The sequence below is a fragment of the Podarcis melisellensis genome, assembly GCF_964234715.1.
Source record: "Podarcis melisellensis genome assembly, chromosome: Z".
Taxonomy (NCBI): domain Eukaryota; kingdom Metazoa; phylum Chordata; class Lepidosauria; order Squamata; family Lacertidae; genus Podarcis; species Podarcis melisellensis.
Genome location: NC_138547.1, coordinates 8,192,355 through 8,210,587, shown reverse-complemented (window position 1 = coordinate 8,210,587; position 18,233 = coordinate 8,192,355). Strand labels below are relative to the sequence as shown.

The following is an 18,233-nucleotide window of genomic DNA, read 5'->3' as shown; positions in this document are numbered from 1 at the left end:
GACTCCCCTTCCTTGGAGATGGCCAACCATCATGGCTACTTTAGTTGAGATTCCTGCATCGCAGGGGGTTGGACTAGATGACTTTGGGATTCCTTCCAACTCTTTTATGATTCTATGTGCTTTTGCTTGTAAAGAACGGAATCTGTCTGCCACCTACTGGTATAAAGCAGGAAATGGTTCTGAGAAAGAAGCAGAGAATGGGTGTTAAGAATGGGTGCTAAGTTAGCTGAATCCTCCCCTTTTTGAGGATTGTATATGGGAAAGCAGAACACTCCTTGAGGCACTGGATTTCTAATGCAGTTGATCTTCAGCATTTGTAAGGTGAAACCATGTATGGCAGTTCTACCAGGATGGGTCTTGAGGGATCTAGGATCCAGCTAGGTTGAGGGTCCAGATACAATGACCAGGAAGGGCCCAAAATGTAGCAGAACAGTATGGGGTACCAACCCCACCCTCCCTTTCAAAATGACTCTAGCCATTTTGTGCCAGCACCCACAAGACATATAGCAAGAGTACCAACCCTTTGTATGTCTTTTTACCCCTCAAAAGTACCGAACAAAGGAATGCCTAAAAGATTGTCACACCTCTGATATGGGCTCAGCAGGAGAACAACTCCATTAGAAACCACATCACCAGGTGATCTGTGCTGTATAATGGAGGGAGGGAGAATTGGATATTATCGAAAGCAAACGACCATCTTGATGGTCCTGATCTACCCAGAGAAAAGGACATGGGATGGTTGCTTTATCCCAACTGAGACCACTAAGTCATTGCTTCCAGTATTCTTCACTGAGTTTCAGAAGCAAGAGACAAAGCCTCAAATTGATGGTGAAAGATTCAGCTTTATCAATTGTCACATTTTTTGACTGATCGCAACATTGCCCAAGTTCTCCTATCAAGGCATTGTTTGGGGTCATCAACCCAGGAGAAAGCTGTCATCAGCACATCATTGTCCCATGACAAAATAACTGCCTTATGCAATTTCAGGCCCTTGATCCATTTAGTAATATCAACACTAACTTGCAGAGACTCTCCAGTATTTCAAACAGGGGATACTGGGGATTGAATGTCGGAACAACTGCATACTATGTGTGTGTTCTGACAAGGTGTTTTGGCCCTTCCCTGAATACATAGAAACAAGTGGCTTAATCCCATAATGACCCACCTAGCTTAGGACTGTCTACACTTGTTGGCAGAGACTCTCCAGAGTTTCAGGCAGAATCTTTCCCAGCCCTGGAAATGCCAGGGTTGAACCTGGGATCTCAGCCACTAAGTTATGGTCCTTCCCCTTCAATTAACTGCTGATAAATGATGGCTCTGTACCATTTTGAGACTTTGCCTCACCTTTAGAATAATTTGGTGCAGGAGGCTAGTATGTCCTCCATCACCATCTATACTATTGTCTGTCAACATTGCTCCATGGTCTCACAAACAAGTTCTTCCTAAACCCTTTTCCAGGGATCCTTTAACTCAGGGGTGGGAAATCTGTGATCCCGCGCATCTTTGCTTTCACTGGCAATGCCAGGAATTTAAATGGACACTGCCTGCATTTTTTCTGTCATTGCTATGGTACACACACACACACACACACACACACACACACACAATGCGGAGAGGCCTATATACATCCCTACCCCTTGAATGTACACCAAACAATATGACACATTTTAAAAAAAGACTCAGAGATTTCTGTAAAAGTAAAATTGTGCTTTTATTTAATTTTTTTAAAAATGTACAATCAGACACTGTCCTGCTGTGTTTTGGAAAGCATGGATTGTTTTAAAAAAAAACCTTGATGACAAAAAACTTAGCTTATTATTATTATCATCCTTCTTTTCTTTTCTTTTCACTTCTTTTCATTATATTAATAATATTAATCTTAGGATGAAATGTTTAAATAGGGCTGCTTTCTTCCTTGCCCTTTTCTATATCTGTGTTTTTTAAAAATATATATAGAGAGAGGTGGATCCAGACTTGCAGTGCAATCTCCACCATGCCTACTAAGAAGTTAGGTCCTCCTTCTTTGTCTCAATGTTGCCCTTTTTGAACTCAGCAGGGAGGAGGATGGGGACAAAACTAGAATGTCATTGGCTCTGGTGCCACCTACTGTTGCACACTCTGCCATCCACCCTACCAGTCCAAATGTGCACCAGCCACCACTACTCCCAGGTGAGTGGAGATAGGATTGCACCTTTAGTCATGCTTGGAGTAAACCCACTGAAACCAATGGAACTTCAGTTAGTCATGGAGAAGTCTGGATCCAGTCTGTATATATAGGAAAAGCTTCCAGATCATCAGCTAATAAAGCTCAAGGATGGCTAATAATGATCACAATAATAATGTATATATTTTGTGTGTGTGATTCTGTGTGTGAATATGCCAGATTGTGTCCTCTTCCCTGACATCCCCTCCCCTCCCCGCTTCCCTCCCTGGCGATTGTCATCTTTGGTGCAAAGAAAGCCAGCTACAGATAGGGGAAAAAAGGATGCTCAGTTGAGCACGCTACGTTTTGAAGAAGCCTTTCCCACCCCCAATAAAAAATGGTCAAGGGAGCCAAGGTTACGTCAAGCAACACTGATGCTTTGGTAAAGTTCCCATCTCCATTTCTAATCTCCCTTCCCCCAAATTTCTGGAAAAACAAACAAACAAGCAACCATTCTTTTTCTTTCTGTCAGCCAACCCCGTGGAGGATTCATGCTCTCTTTCGTCTCCCTTCAAGATTCCTAAAGCTGTATGGTCTCAGTTTCATCTCTGCAAACTGGATGGAGTGCTCATGACCTTTCCAGTGGAACCAGTTGATACCCTGCAAAAACAGAGGCAAGAACGGAAGGTTGATATAAATGAATGCGCGAACGTAACTGTTTACTAGCTGTTGTGTGCAGTTAAGAGTATCAGCTACAAGCCTTGGCATCCCTGGTTGAAATGCCATCATAGCCATCAATTCTATCGGCTGATATTTATTCCCAAGCAGACCTTTATAGCAATGGCGAGAAACGTCAGACTCAAGGGACAAAATGTGGGCTTCCAGGGCTTGCTATATGGCTTCGGGACTTTCCCCACACCACATCTTCTTTCTCTGGGCCTCCTTTAAGTGCCTGGAACTGTAGCAGTGCCGCCTGCCTGCTTGTCTAATCAGAGAGTAGGTATGTAGGCAGGGAAGCAGGAGGAAATGGGCTTTGCACTGCTGGAAGCATTTAAGCAAAGCTGAAAATATAGCCATCTGGTGGGGCTGATGTAGCTATGAACTTAGCTCAGTGGGATGTTCAGGGTTTCTTTTGCCTTGATGTAATGATTCACCTTGTTTTACTCAGTATACCCCCATTGAAATTAATGGATCTAAGTTTAGTGAGTAAGCATCAAGGGAAAATCTGCACCTGATACCCTGTGGGACATCTTCAGGAGAAGAAAGGGCTAAGGAGGAAACACTACACAAATGCAGCGTGGAGTCCCTAAGGCAGCCAGGTGGCATCTTGTATGCCTCCTTCTGGGAACTCCTGCAGCCAAGCTGGTGCCAAATGTAGTGCTATGCTTTCCTTTTGGACCACATCAGAGAGGCCGAGAGGGGGCACATTGTAATCAGGACAGCCCAGGACCTCCATACACATTGCTCAGGCTAGTGCCCCAGAGAGGGCACTGCTAACACAGCAAAAACAGCAAGGAATGCATCAGTTATGAGTCTCTTCAGCCACAGCAGGCACAACAATTATCCAGCAGTTTTGACTTCACCCCCAGAGGTGCACTGCATTGTCTCTTGATGGAGACAGATGCCAACAAAAAGTTAGTGCTATCTATTAATTTCAATGCCTACTCTGAATAGGGCTAGCACTGGTAGGACAACCTCCCATCTCCACTTCTAAGTTCTGCAAGGTGGCGACTTGCCCACTTGTACCCTGCATGACAAGTGCAATGTACAACAACTTACCTGGCTGTGGTTGTTGTCCCCATATCTACCCATCAGGTTAACACGGTGGCAGTTCTTGTACCAGAAAGCTCCTTTGTATGATAAAGCGCAGTTAGTGATTGCCATATCGTGGTCCTTGTCGTAGGTGGAAAAGGCACGTGCATTGTGATAGGTCATGGAATCGCCTGTGTGATGGAGAAAAAACATAGCGGATTTTTAGGTTGTTGCTAGCAGGAACAGTACTATACATTTTTGTGACCTGAGGTGAAGGGCAAAATAGTATGTCTCCTCTTCCTCATTCCAAATACAAGTGGCTGCTGGCTCCTATTGGAACCTGTAGGGTGGAAGTCTGGGAACCCAACAGTAGATGGCACTAGAGTCAATAACAAGTGGAGCCAAAACAAAAAAAATTCCTTCCAGTAGCACCTTAAAGACCAACTAAGTTAGTTCTTGGTATGAGCTTTCGTGTGCATGCACACTTCTTCAGATTCGTATCTGAAGAAGTGTGCATGCACACGAGAGCTCATACCAAGAACTACCGTATTTTTCGCACCATAGGGCGCACCGGACCATAGGGCGCACCCAGTTTTTTTGGGGGGAAATAAAGGGGAAAAAATTATTTCCCCCCCAGGTGCGGGGCTGGGGCGGGGGAAGCTAGAGCTTCCCCCGACCCCAGCCCTCAAACAGGCAGCTCTCCGCAAGCAGCGGGAGCGCTCCCGCTGCTTGCGGAGAGGTCCGCGAAGCCTGGACGCGCTGAGCTCAGCGCGCCCAGGCTTCGGCATGCAGGCACCTCTCCGCAAGCAGCGGGAAAGCTCCCGCTGCTTGCGGAGAGGTCCGCGAAGCCTGGACGCGCTGAGCTCAGCGCGCCCAGGCTTCGGCATGCAGGCACCTCTCCGCAAGCAGCGGGAACGCTCCCGCTGCTTGCGGAGAGGTCCGCGAAGCCTGGACGCGCTGAGCTCAGCGCGCCCAGGCTTCGGCATGCAGGCACCTCTCCGCAAGCAGCGGGAGCCCAGCGCTGGGCTCCTGCTGCTTGCGGAGAGGTGTGCGAAGCCTGGAGAGCATGATGGGTTGGTGCGCACCGACCCCTCTCACTCTCCAGGCTTCAGCGAAAGCCTGCATTCGCACCATAGGACGCACACACATTTCCCCTTCATTTTTGGAGGGGAAAAAGTGCGTCCTATGGTGCGAAAAATACGGTAACTTAGTTGGTCTTTAAGGTGCTACTGAAAGGAATTTTTTTTGTTTTGACTATGGCAGACCAACACGGCTACCTATCTGTAAGTGGAGCCAACTAATCCTAGTTTTTAACCCACCCTCTTCACTGCTGAGTTCTAATAAGGGCAACCATGAGACAAAGGAGGAGGAAGACCACAGGCAGGGCCAACCTTTGAACAGGTAGGAAGGCAGGTAGGTGGCTTGGGAGAGGAAACTGGCTGAAGAAGAAAAAGAGTTTGGATTTGATATCCCTACCTTTATCACTACCTGAAGGGGTCTCAAAGCGGCTAACATTCTCCTTTCCCTTCCCTGACCCAGGGGCAGAAGTGGTGGAGAGGACATGGCAGCATTGTCGCCCCACTGGGCTCTGGCACATGAGTGTGCTCCCTGCACCACTTTGCAAGGCTGGGATCAGACAGTCCTACCCCAGCTTTGCAATGCTGTGCAGGGCTGCCAGGGCTATGTGAGTGCACCCTTCAAACCTGTCTGATTGGACTGATTTGAAGAAGCGTCGAGGGCAGGGCTGCTGCAGCAGCAGTCTCTGTGGTCCCGTTGAGCACTTCACAGGCAGTGGTAGCATACACCCTGCTGCTGGTTCAGTGGGTTCTACTTGCTCCAATGGACTTGGCTCCATCCAGGAGCACCTCCAAGAGACCTTTGGTTGTCCACTGTTGGAACCAGAAAGTTGTACTAGATGGGCCTTTGCTGTGTTCCAGAAGAGTTGTTCTTATTCCCACTTAAGTTCATTAGATGCATATGTGGGTGGGACCTTTGACAATGGGACAACCTCCTCCACTATACCTAAGGTCAGTGGGATAGCTTAGGTGGCACAGAGCAGATAGGTTTAGGAGGAAAAGGGCAGAATGCTGCTGTTCCCTAGCATCTACCACCTGAAGTAGCTGCCCCACTGCCTAATGATATTGCCAGCCTGGTTTGTGGAACACAAAAGAAAGACTGATGTCATGTGGCCAGAAACAAAGAGAATGGTCTGAAGTAGTGATCTGAGTGAGCCGTTCCCCATATTGGAAGAAATCTGCAGAGAAATGTTCATGAATTTCTATGATGAGGTTTAAATAAGTGAAGAAATAGCAAACTAATGGTGGAATTGTGAAGAACTAAACTTTATATTTGGGGGGGGGGTGAAGAAACTGGGAGAATCAGAAATGGACAGATACATCCATCTGCTTTTGGAGGGCGGTTTACAAAATTTCTAGTCTGGTGACCACTGGCATTTTTCACCCCGCCCCTAGCAGGCTTCAAAACAAACCTTGGAAGGGTTCATATGGTTTGCATTATAAACTTACCTATCTCTGGGGATTCTCAGAACAAACAGACCCATGGAGAATAGCACACATGACTAACTTGCATCTTTTAATTCCAACGGGGCCTGCTCTGAGTTGAATTACCTGGTCACAACTCCTCTAGATTCTTTACTCCCTTTCTATTGCATGTGTTTTGTTTTTGTTGGGAGCTCATACAGCTCATTCCAATACAGGTTCCAATATAAGGGGGTGGGAAGGGGGCAAAGGAAAGGACTGGAAGGAGCCTGTGGGATTTGGCCTGCCATCTTTGCAACAAAGCAGATGTGGTCTTCCAGAACATTTTCCATGCTTTGTCACACAATGTACAGCTTGTTATGATGGGGAACCGCTAAGCACATTCTTGGCATCTTGACCCATCATGTTCCTTCTTGTGTAAGCCATATTCAGGACAGGTACTTAGAGCTTCAAGAGAGACATTGCTGGGCTCAGGCTGTTTGTTTACATTCCAAGACTGGGAAAAAACAGCAAGTTGCTCAGCACCAGGTAGATTTAAAATGGAAATGACACACAGAAGCAAAGTTACACAAAAAGAACCCATAATCCCTTGCAGGAAACAAAGGTATCCCAATGCAACCCATCTTAACCCTGTGTTAAATTGATGGACAAAAATAAAATAATGCTCCTTCTGGGGGTGGGGAACTCTTTATCAAGAAGTGCTCAACCACCACTTACCTCAGCTCTTAAATGCATTGTAAGAACCATAAATGTCAGAGCTTGGGCTTGGGTTTCGGTTTGTTCCCCCCCTTCCCCCCCATGCATAGCTTACACAAAATTAAGGCTGAGGGTAACAACAAGTTAATAGCATACATTGTTTACAGAGAGGATACCACAGTTTGAAAAGGATTTTGACAAGCTGAAACATGTGCAGAGGGCAACCAGGATGATCAAGTGTTTAGAAACCAAGCCTTATGAGGAATGGTGGAGGAGGCTAGCTATGCTTAGCTTGGAGAACAGAAGACTGAGAGGAGATGATAGCCATCTTCAGACATCTGAAAGGCTTTCATATGGAGGATGGAATAAGCTTCGTTTTTGCTGCTCTGGACGGGAGGACCCAAACCAATGGATTCAAGAAATAAGAAAGGAGATTCCTATTAAACGTTAAGAACTTTCTGAGGACTCAGCTAGAATGATAAAGAAAAAGCATTTTATATGTGCTGTATAAGCGATATAACCATAGCTGTCAACTTTTCCCTTTTCTTGTGAGGAATCCTATTCAGAATAAGGGGACTTCCCTTAAAAAAAGCGAAACGTTGACAGCTGTGGATATAACATTGTGACACCAGATGGCGCTGTGGAGTCCCATCTTTCCCAACCGGATTTCCCTGTATGAGTTTACAACGCATTTAACTGAAACGCTTCTTTGATCCAGCCTGACGGTAATAGCTGTTTGACAGTGGAATGGAGCACCTTGAAAAGTGATGGACTCTCATTCATTGGGTGTTTTTAAAGACTGATTGTATGACCACGTGTCAAGGATTCTTTAGTTATTTCTATATTGCATAGGTGGACTAGATGACCCTTGGAGTCACCTAGAATTCTAGGATACCTATAAAAGGTGACTAAATAATGAATGACTGCTGCATTGTTTCCATTTTCCATTTCCCCTACTCCGAATAAAACTTAGTTGGCTATCACCTGTTGTTGTTGTTAATTATGCTAATCAAGACTCAACAAGAGAAGAAATCAAATGAGACATGCCCCAGGTAAGGATTCCTTTCTTAGAGATATTCAGATTGCCCCAGAATCTTTTCTTTTTAAAACAACTATGATACATTATTGTAACTTCCTCCAACTTCTTCATAAAATGGAAATGAGGAGGCAGGGGCAGAGGTGTGGGTCCTTCTGTGACTGACAGCTCCAGTTTGCAATCTAAGAATGACTTTACCAGAGCATTGGGGAAGGACATAGAACACAACGGAAGTAGTTTGAGCTTCTGATTTCCCTCTGTTTTTTTCAGGCAGGTGTTACTAGATATCTATTATACTTTACAGCTGCATCTGTGATAAGGTTATTAGACTTTGTATTTTACAGAGTGTACGTGTTTATTGCTTGGATGATACTGTGTATCATTCCTGTTTAGCATATATTAACTATGCTTATTACATATTATGTACCATTAGGCATTGTTTATTATTATGAGTTACATAAATGCAACTCATAATAATAATCAGTACACCGTAATAATCAGCACATAATAATACACACACACACATACATACATACATACATACATATGTGTGTGTGTGTGTGTGTGTGTGTGTGTGTTGTATTGCATGGATTTTGTACGGCATACATATTGTGTTAGGGAGTGGCATATACTGTTCATTATGTTCTGTAGAATCATAGAATCATAGAGCTGGAAGGGACCCAATTGGTCACCTAGTCCAAACTTTTGCAATGCAGGAATGTTGTAAATCACCTTACAAACAAACAATTGCAGAGGCTTACAAGTTATTCTGAGGCTAGCACATAAACCCACCTGCTGTGCCGCTATATCCTTCCACTTTCAGCCGGTAGCGAGACCTGGCATCACCGACAAAAAACTTGTCATAGAGGGCATAGGCAGTTTCTCCATGGTCACGCAAATCCACCCGCAGTTCATACTGGCCCTGGGAAGTGATTTTGTGGAGCTTGTCCAGACCTATAGGGAACAATCAAGAACATTGGAACAAATGTATGGTTCTATACTTAGGCAGGAATAACCTGCTGCAGAAATATAAGAGGGGGAACACCTCAGTTGTCAGTAGTACATGTGAAAAGGATCTAGAGGTGTCAGCAGACCACAAGCTTAATATGAGCCAGCAGTGTGATGCAGCAGCAGAAAAAGCTAATGCTATTCCAGGCTGCATCAACAGAACTATAGTATCCAGATCAAGGGAAGTCATAGTATTGCTCTAGTCAGTCTTCGTCAGACCACACCTGGAATACTGTCTCTAGTTCTGGGCACCACAATTTAAGAAGGATATTGACAAGCTGGAATGTGTGCAGAGGAGGGCAGACATGATAATAAAGGGACTGGAAACCAAGCCTTATGAGGAATGGCTGAGCGAATTGGGTATGTTTAACCTGGAAAAGAAGAGTCTGAGAGGAGATATGAAAGCCATCTTCAAATATCCAAAGGGCTGTCACATGGAAGATGGAGCAAGCTTGTTTTCTCCTGCTCTGGAGAGTAGGACCCAAACCAGTGGCTGCAAATTACAAGAAAGGAGAATCTGGCCGAACATCAGAAATAACTTTCTGGTGGTAAGAGTTGTTTGATGGTGGAACAGACTCCCTTTGAAGGTGGTGGCAGTGCCAAATATAGGCTGGTGTAGGTGGTCCTTCTGCACAGGGCACCAAGCCAAGGGCGCAGTCCTTTGTGCAATGTGAGGGGACACTTGTTAGTAACGTACCTAGCCAGAATTCACCATTGGGATTTCCAAATCCAGCCTCATAAGTCCTCCAGTTCTGGTAGAATTCCTGCTCTCCATTCTGCCTTCTTAGAAACACCTAGAACCCCGAAATAAACATTGTTATTGTTATAAACATTGCTATAATAAGGCAGTGGCAGGCAGCATGTGTATTTATATACCTAGTGCTGCCTGTGGTGTGTGGCTGGTGATCTCGAGGCCCTCGTGCAAGAATCTTTCCCAATGCTGCTCACTCAGAGACACCAGGAACTGAACCTGGAGCCTCCTGAACGCAAAGCCTTTGATTGGCCACATAGACAGTTTATGCACCAGACCAGCAAACACAAGAAGCTACTTTATACTAGACCTTTCTAAATCCCAGCCCCTGAAGTAGATTGGGCCAATGCGGTCTTCTTGAGTTGAGGCAGTCCTGGATCACCCCTAGGATCCTGCCAGTGACTCTTTTTTTTTTTAATTCCATAATGTTTCTTTCTTTTTTATTAAAGATTTTCTTGGTTTACAAAAGTACACGCCTTGTCTCTTTCTCACCAAAAACACTGTTTCCTCCCCTGCTTCCAGGATTGAAGCCATGTCACCTGTGTACGCCTGTTCAGGGCCTCCCTCTGATTGGTCAAAATCTTCCCCGCTCCCTGATATGGTTCTGTGTTCCATTGGAGGATCATGGGAGGGAGTTGGCAGATCTGCTTCCTCCTCTCCAACATCTAGAGACCAAGGAGAGGACCTCCCATCTCCATTCCTGGGTGCCTGTCAGCCCCTCATTTACTCCTCCTCCTCTTTCCTCTTCCTCTCACACCTGGGACTGTCAAATCCTGGGACTGTCACACCTGGGACTGTCAAATCTGTGCAAACATCTCCCCGTCCCCTCTCACCCCCAGCCAATTACATGTTAATTGAGTTTGAAAATTTGTCCATCAAGTTCAGTATCATCTACACTGACAGGCAGTGGGCTCCCCAGGGTTGATCAACAATTCTACCTGGAGATGCTAAGGACTGAACCTCAACACCATGTGCTCTCCCACAGAGCCAAGCACCCACAAATCCACCATATCACCAGGAGCAAGAGTCTGCAGCATGCAGGAGACCCAGTGCTACACAGGACCCTAATCTGGATGTATTGTCTCCACTGAAGCTTTTGAGCAAGTAAGAAGCAGCTTTCAGGCAGTGGGTAGAGACTTGGACTGTTTCTTAACTTTCCCCATTCAATGCAGAAAGGGAAGAAGACTCTGTTTCTCTCTCATGCCCTTTGTGAATGCAAGAAGATGGGAGTAGATTGGTTGTAGCTACATTAATGGCTCATAGCTACCGATTGTGTGGAAAGGTAGATAAGTAATTGAGTAAGTAGAGTAGTACAAATACTCACAATCCATCCGCCTCCATCAGAACCCATGTCGCAGAACACCTCTGTAGGCTGAGACTTGTTGCCATTTAGGTAAATAGTGTAGAGGCCAGAGGCTGTTTCTCCATTCAATAGAGCTTGGGAGCAGTCTCTGGGGTAAGGATACAAGAGTCCAGCTGCAGCAAAGGGGAACAAGCAAAGAATCACTACTTGAGTACCAGCACTTGTTACCGAGAAAGCAGTGGTGAGTGGTGCCTATTGAGCCTGACACGGAAGAAGGCAGGTAGACCAAAAGAGGTTGAGGCAGAGCCAACTAATTCTAGATTTGTCGCCATATTCCTCCCTGCAGAGTTCTACAAGAGCAATACCCAGGCCCCATTTACACTATACATTTAAAGTGCTATGATACCACTTTAAACAGTCATGGTTTCCTCCAAAGAATTTTGGCAACTGTAGTTTTTAAGGGTGCTGGGAGTTGTTAGGAAATCCTCAATCCCTTTCCAGGGCTACAATTCCCAGAGCACTTAAACAGTCAATTCATATTCACTGGGAACTGGGGGTTATGGCTCTGTATGAGAATAGAGGGTGTCCTAGCAACTCTCAGAACCTTTAACAAACTATAGCTCCCAGAATTCATGGGGGAGGGGAAACATGGCTGTTTAAAGAGCTATCTAGTCTGATCCCCAGCAATGCAGGAACCACAGCTAAGGAAACATAGTGCTTTAACTGTATGGTGTAAATGTGGCATGAGACTAAGTAAGAGGAAACTGGCATAGACAGTTTGATCCTCTGGAGAAGATGTAAGTAGAAAATCAGGCTGCTAGGGGCTGTCTGGTGGCACACTGAGGTTAGGGGTGCAGTGTCCCATTTCTTTCTTGACCTCCCTTGAAAGAAAGGTGTGATTTTGTTAGGCCCAACAAAGATGTCAAATTCTGACCACCATGACAACATTTACGATGAGCATAGGAGCCAATTTCTAGGGGCCATGGGGGCTTCAGCCCCTGCAATAAAATATTTGAGGGGGCTGCCCCCCCAAGTTGATGGCCATTGCCATTCAGATGTTGTGTGTGCACTGCATCATGTGATCGATTATGCAGGATGGGGCTTACCTGCCCCTCCATATTTTATTCAAGTTGGCACCCCTGACGCTGAGGTAAATCATGCCTACATTTGAATGTAGAAGTACAAGGGTCCACACAGCTGCTCCACATCTTCCCTGGTCCTTCTCCTGCTGTGTTACCTGAAGCAAGCCATGGTTTGGCTCAGCATTATGTATGAACCATGCATCATGATTTGTCTCCCTCCAGACAAACCATGAGTGGTATGCCAAGAACAACTCATGACTATAGCTTGTTGCTTAAAGGAAAACATGGGCCCAGGTTCAGACCATGGCTTAGCTCCTGGTAGCATTGGAGCACGACGACTGGGGGAGGACTGAGAAACCACCCTTCTCCTTTGAGCTGCCTTTCCCAGCTCTACGGCATTTTTTAAAGATGCAATCAGAACTGAATGTGATAATTCAGACTCAGGTGCACAGCAGATGTATTGAAATATGGGCCAGTTTGCTTTGGGGGGGTGGGAGTAGGAAGTGTCATCTGCCACCTTCCAGTCCCTGCATGTATCATACTTGTGGTGAATATTGCTTGGATGATCTTGCTCTTCAAATTCCGGTTTAGGGCCTGCAATTTCACAGTGTACTGGGTGGATGGACTCAGCTCTGACAAGCTGTAGGAATTCGACTCAGGTCCCAGGATAACTTCCTGCAGGGTGGGGGGAAATCAATAATGAATGGAGGGTGAATGAATTAAGAATGAAGACTTGTTCCATTTTTTACATGGTTGTTGAATCATTCATGCTACCTTAAGAAAACAGTGTCAAAGATTGATGAGGCCATTTCTGTTCCTGATAAGATCTTCGCACACCACATTAGAAGCAAGGGAATGGTTTCTTTAAGATAAATCTTTCATACAAGAATATGCTGGTGGCATAGCTAGAAAGCAAGGTTAGTGTTGGTATGAACATGGCTGATACATGCACTAAGCGCAGCAGCATATTTGGAGCACATCAAATATGTATCCCCTTCTGTGGCATCTCTGTGAACATGACTGCACTAAATAGAGGGGATGTTTCTGCTGCCCAAACTCATCATGTCTTAGACACCCATCGAAAATGGTCTCAAAGGGCATTTGCTGGCAAATAATTTGGCTGTGCAATGCCAGGCTTTTATGAAGAAAGCATGGATGTGAGAAGGGCAGTACCCCCACCCCCCACCCCTGGCTATTTTCAGGGGTGGGGTGAATTTTGAAGGCAGAGGTTCAAAACTCACTGCCACTCCTCTTTGCCCTTCCTAGGCTGGCACTTGCAGTTTCTTGTCCCCAGAGATCCCATTGGAATGATGGTGGATGCTTGGCGTTCTGGGAAAACAAATATGGCAGCCTCCAGCGCAGGAAGAGCATTTTTTGAGCTTGGCCTCTTTGCTCTTAAAATTCACATCAACAGCCTGAAGTCCTACCCACAAAGGTTTTGTGTACTGCTGGAAATGTTCGTGTTCCCCTCCAAGCCCTCTGATATGTCTCATGTATATCTGAGCAGTGCAATTCTGGTTACATTGGATTGTGTCCAATATTATTTTCGCTCAGAGAAGACCCATTTAAATTAATGGTCAGGACAAACTTAGGCCTATTGGTTTCAATGGGATCTAGTCTGAGTGGAACTGGCATTGGATACAACCATAATTACCACCACCCCCATTGATGTAGAACTCCTGTTCACAGGAGGAACACAGAAAGCTCCTATATACCATTGGCCTTGTGAAATGCTGATTGATTGCCGCTCTATGGGGCCTTCTGACAGGGATTCTTGCCAGGCTTATATGGGAACCTGGGAACTTTTACAAACAAGCCATGCACTCTAAGGCTGCATTCACACAGCAGTATACTCTGATTCCCTAACATTTCCCAAATTGTTAATTCTCACATTATACTTGAGCCTTCACACAATGCAAAAGCTGGAAAACTAATGGAAGATAGCACATGTTTATTTCCATTTGATTCCATTGAAGATACATTTGCAACCACCCTTAACCTGGAAAATTATGAGATAAAGTGACAGAATTGGGGGCAGTGTACCGGCATACAGATCTTTCCTGTGGTTTTCATGAGGGGCACTTTGGTGGTGGAATGAGGGTGATGGCCAGCTCTCCTTTGTTAAAATTATTGCTCAAATGGAGAAAGAGTTTTAACTTGGGTGAGTGCTGTTTTATTGGGGGGGGGAGGTTGTTTTAAATTGTTTTTATATGTTATATATTAATTTAGTTTTTGTATTTGGGGGCTGGTGTATTGTTTAGGGGCCTTTGTTGAGGAGTGTATTTTTTATTATTCTTGTTAATTGTTTTAATAATTTTTATTATGCATGTTGTGCTTTTTATATTGTAACTTCATGTTGTGAACTGCCCTGAGACCTCTGCGTACAGGGCAATATGCAAAACAAACAGTCATGGGGAAACAAAAGCAGGCATGTGAGGAAAGGGTAAAGGAGTACATTCATACCTCGGGTTACAGACACTTTAGGTTGTGCATTTTTGGGTTGCACACTGCGCCGAACTGGGAAGTACCAAAACGGGTTACTTCCAGGTTTTGGCACTTTGCGCATGTGCAGAAGCGCCAAATTGCGACCCGTGCATGTGCAGATGCGGCGCTGCAGGTTGCAAACAGTGCAGGTTGCAAACATGCCTCCTGCACAGATCATGTCTGCAACCTGAGTGTCCACTGTAGTGATACTGTCTAACAACATTCATTGTTGTGTCACACCATGCTCAATGATGCGAATCAAATTTATTGCAACATGCTGGTATATCAGTCTAAAACTCATAGTTACACAATGCACCAGCCACTGCAGTGTGAAAGGCACATTAGAAAAGAGACAGAAGTGCTGTCATTATAATCAGAGGGAAACTAATGCATGTCTGAACGCATCCTTAATATCTGGGTCCTCCCCTTTGCAGTCTGCACATGACAGAGACTATCATACTAGACCCAAATGCTTACCTTAACTTTGCCATCAATTGATTCATAGATCAAGAGGTAACCTGTAACAGGGGCACGAGGGGGCTTCCATGTTAGCTGTGCTGTTTCAAACTGAACATCAGTTGTGGTGAGATCCCTTGGAGCATCAAGGTCTAGGAGAAAGATGAGAAGTTTTTATTTTTATTTTTTATTTTAAATATATTTTAATATAAAGATCAGTCTGCCTGGTGCCTTCCAGATGTTTTAGACCACAGCTGCCATCGACCCAAGGCAGCATGAACAATAGTCAAGGATGTTAAGAGTCATAGTCCAAAAAAACTGGAAGGAGCAAGGTTGGAAAAGATTGTTAAAGATATACAGTATAGGAACCAAGTCATGCAGACTCAGCCCTCCCTTCTGAGAATCCAAAGTCAGTGCAATATACTTGTTTTAGGACCACAAGCTTCATCAGTAACCTATGACAGAACAGAACCTACCTGTAGTGAATTTGGTGGATATGACTGTGCTTTTCTGTGGTCCCTTCCTGGCATAGATCCGGAGTGTATATTCAGAGGCTGGACGGAGGCCAGTGAGATCATATTCCACAGTATTGCCTGAAACACTCTGAGTAATTTCACGCTCTAAAACAACAAAGAAAGACAGAACATGGATCAACGAGCAACTTGGATTCAGCAGGTGCATTTGTTGAACCATAGAATCCTAGAATTGTAGAGTTGAAAGGGATTCTAAGGATAATCTAGTCCAACCCCCTTCAGTGCCGGAAGATCCAGGGATCAAACCTTCAGCCTTGGCACTATTATCACAGTGCTCTAAGCTAATGGCATATTGGATTCACTGCTTTTGCAAAGCATGTGTTGCTCCTCTTAGCTAATTTTGGCCACCCTATATAGAGAAGAGGACTCTGCAACACAGCCCACTTGGATGAGAGAGCTTGTTGAACTTCATCCCTGCCATTTTATTTTCTTTCTTAGAAATATCTCAAACCCATCTCCCATCATAAGGTCTTAAGTCAGGATACAATGCAAATTACAATTCACATTGAACCAATCTGGATCACAAATGAACTTGCCAAAAAAGCAGGCTACACACACCTTTAAAGTTTCAAACGTATTTAAGGTTGCACTATAACTTAACATGGCTACTCTTCTGCAATTCATGGGTTGTAGCCAACATTGATCCTACTCAGAGTAGACCCATTGAAACACGGCCATTGCTAAATTAGGTGCATTAATTTCAATGGGTTTACTCCAAGGACAACCCAACAATTTTAGGAGAGCTCCATGACAGAGTTAGCAAAAAATGAATAGTGCAGTTGTGGTTGGTGCCCATTGGTACTGGTAGGGCAGAAAGGAGGGAGGTCAACAGGAGGTGAACCCAGGGCCAATGACAGACTGAGACATCCCCTCGAGTGGTTGTAGGTAAGAAGAAAATTCCACAACTGTTTGCATTAAAAAAAAATATCCTCATCTGCATGGTAGTGTGAATTTCTCCTAATATACACATTTTGTATTCAGTTTTGCCTGACACACATTTTTTACAAAGCAATCTCCCCGGACATAATGCATTTTTGTTTGTTGTTATTTGTATATACACTATTCCCCCCAGCATCTGCATTTTTAGTACATATTTCTTGGGTGGAGAACTGCATTGCAAAATCTGGAGGATTGCAGATTTTAAAATATGACTTTGTTTCAGTTCACATGCTATTTCAGAAAGTGCAACTTTGGTAGTTTTGACTTTAAAATTGGATCACATTTCTCCCTCAGCCCCAGCCTTACTTCAAAGCAATGTTGACTTACCACCCTCAGTAACATAGGAAATGATGTACTCATCAACAGCAGCAATTGCTGGCTGCCAAACAGCCAGTGCTTTGGAATCAGTGATGTTCACTGCCATTAGCCCTGATGGACTATCCAGAGCTACAGAGTGGGAGACAGACAGAGATAAAATGTCACAATCTGCCTTGGTACCAGTTGCTAGAACACCTATGTGGTGTCATCTGTATTACTTCCTTCAAATCCTTTCTGAAAAAAAGACACACATTTTCTGTCAAGGATAGCCCTCTGTTGTTGTTGTTGTTTAGTCGTTTAGTCGTGTCCGACTCTTCGTGACCCCATGGACCAGAGCACGCCAGGCATTCCTGTCTTCGATAGCCCTCTAGTTCCCAGTAATGCAGTGGGTAACTAAGTCTAAATGCATGCAACTGTAATGGCCATATCTTGCTCCCTTGTTTCTCCCAGTCTTTCTCCCCCTTTCTCCATTGTTTCCTCTGTGTCAAATTTTAGGCTGTAAGCTCCTTAGGGCAGGGATCTGCCCTTTTGTACTCTCTAAAGCAATTGTGATGAATCTCTAGTCCGCAGGCCTAATCAAGCCACTTCACCCAAATCATGCACACCTGGCATTATATGTTACGCCAAATGGCTGAAAAAGAACAGGAACCTTAAAATGAACTCTTCATTTTTTTTCATGGTAAGCAGAGTTTTTGCTACCAACCTCCAATGTGGCTGGCTGCACTCAAAAATGGAACTGTTCCCTGCCCCTAAATTATGTCTGCCTGCAACCCCACATTGGCAGGTATCTTCCTTTGCAATCTCGCTTGAGTCCAAAGGAAAGAATCAGGAGCACACCTATGGTAACCAGACATCAGTTGTTTGACAGTGGTCAGCCCTATCTTTTACTCAAAGTGGCCCACCAGGAGACAGGAGCTCTGGATCCTGTTCCCTACTCCTGCTGTAAAGCATCCTGGCTACTGATCACTTAATTACCATCAACTTCTGGGACATACCTGTGGTCACAGATCCAGAAACAGGCTCACTTTCTTCAAATCCTTTGACAGAGATGATACTGACAATGTACTCCACGCCAGGGATCAGTTTTACCAGTTTAGTTCTACTCTTGCTTCCATCTACTGTCACATAATTGGGGGGACCTGGAATAGATAGTAGCTTGGATGACTGGTGGGACTAAGTGTGCAAGGTTCAGAAACCAGAAGCAAAGGCTTAAGTATTTTGTCTCCAGCATTCG

The 18,233-nt window shown here is 44.8% G+C and overlaps 1 protein-coding gene across 6 annotated transcripts in view; it reads right to left on the bottom strand.

Moving 5' to 3' along the window:
• Positions 1–1,686: 1,686 nt before the first annotated feature.
• The window catches only part of TNC (tenascin C), an 81,417-nt gene continuing 64,870 nt past the window's right edge, over positions 1,687–18,233 (bottom strand). For all 6 annotated transcript variants that reach the window (XM_081896260.1, XM_081896261.1, XM_081896262.1 and 3 more), the window contains 10 exons: positions 17,995–18,138; positions 17,009–17,128; positions 15,686–15,829; positions 15,231–15,361; positions 12,812–12,944; positions 11,209–11,360; positions 9,831–9,927; positions 8,918–9,079; positions 3,923–4,086; positions 1,687–2,803 (listed from right to left, as the gene is read on the bottom strand). In XM_081896260.1, coding sequence (XP_081752386.1) covers positions 2,693–2,803; positions 3,923–4,086; positions 8,918–9,079; positions 9,831–9,927; positions 11,209–11,360; positions 12,812–12,944; positions 15,231–15,361; positions 15,686–15,829; positions 17,009–17,128; positions 17,995–18,138 — 1,358 coding nt within the window. In that variant the 3' untranslated portion in view covers positions 1,687–2,692. The remainder of the gene's footprint in view (positions 2,804–3,922; positions 4,087–8,917; positions 9,080–9,830; positions 9,928–11,208; positions 11,361–12,811; positions 12,945–15,230; positions 15,362–15,685; positions 15,830–17,008; positions 17,129–17,994; positions 18,139–18,233) is intronic.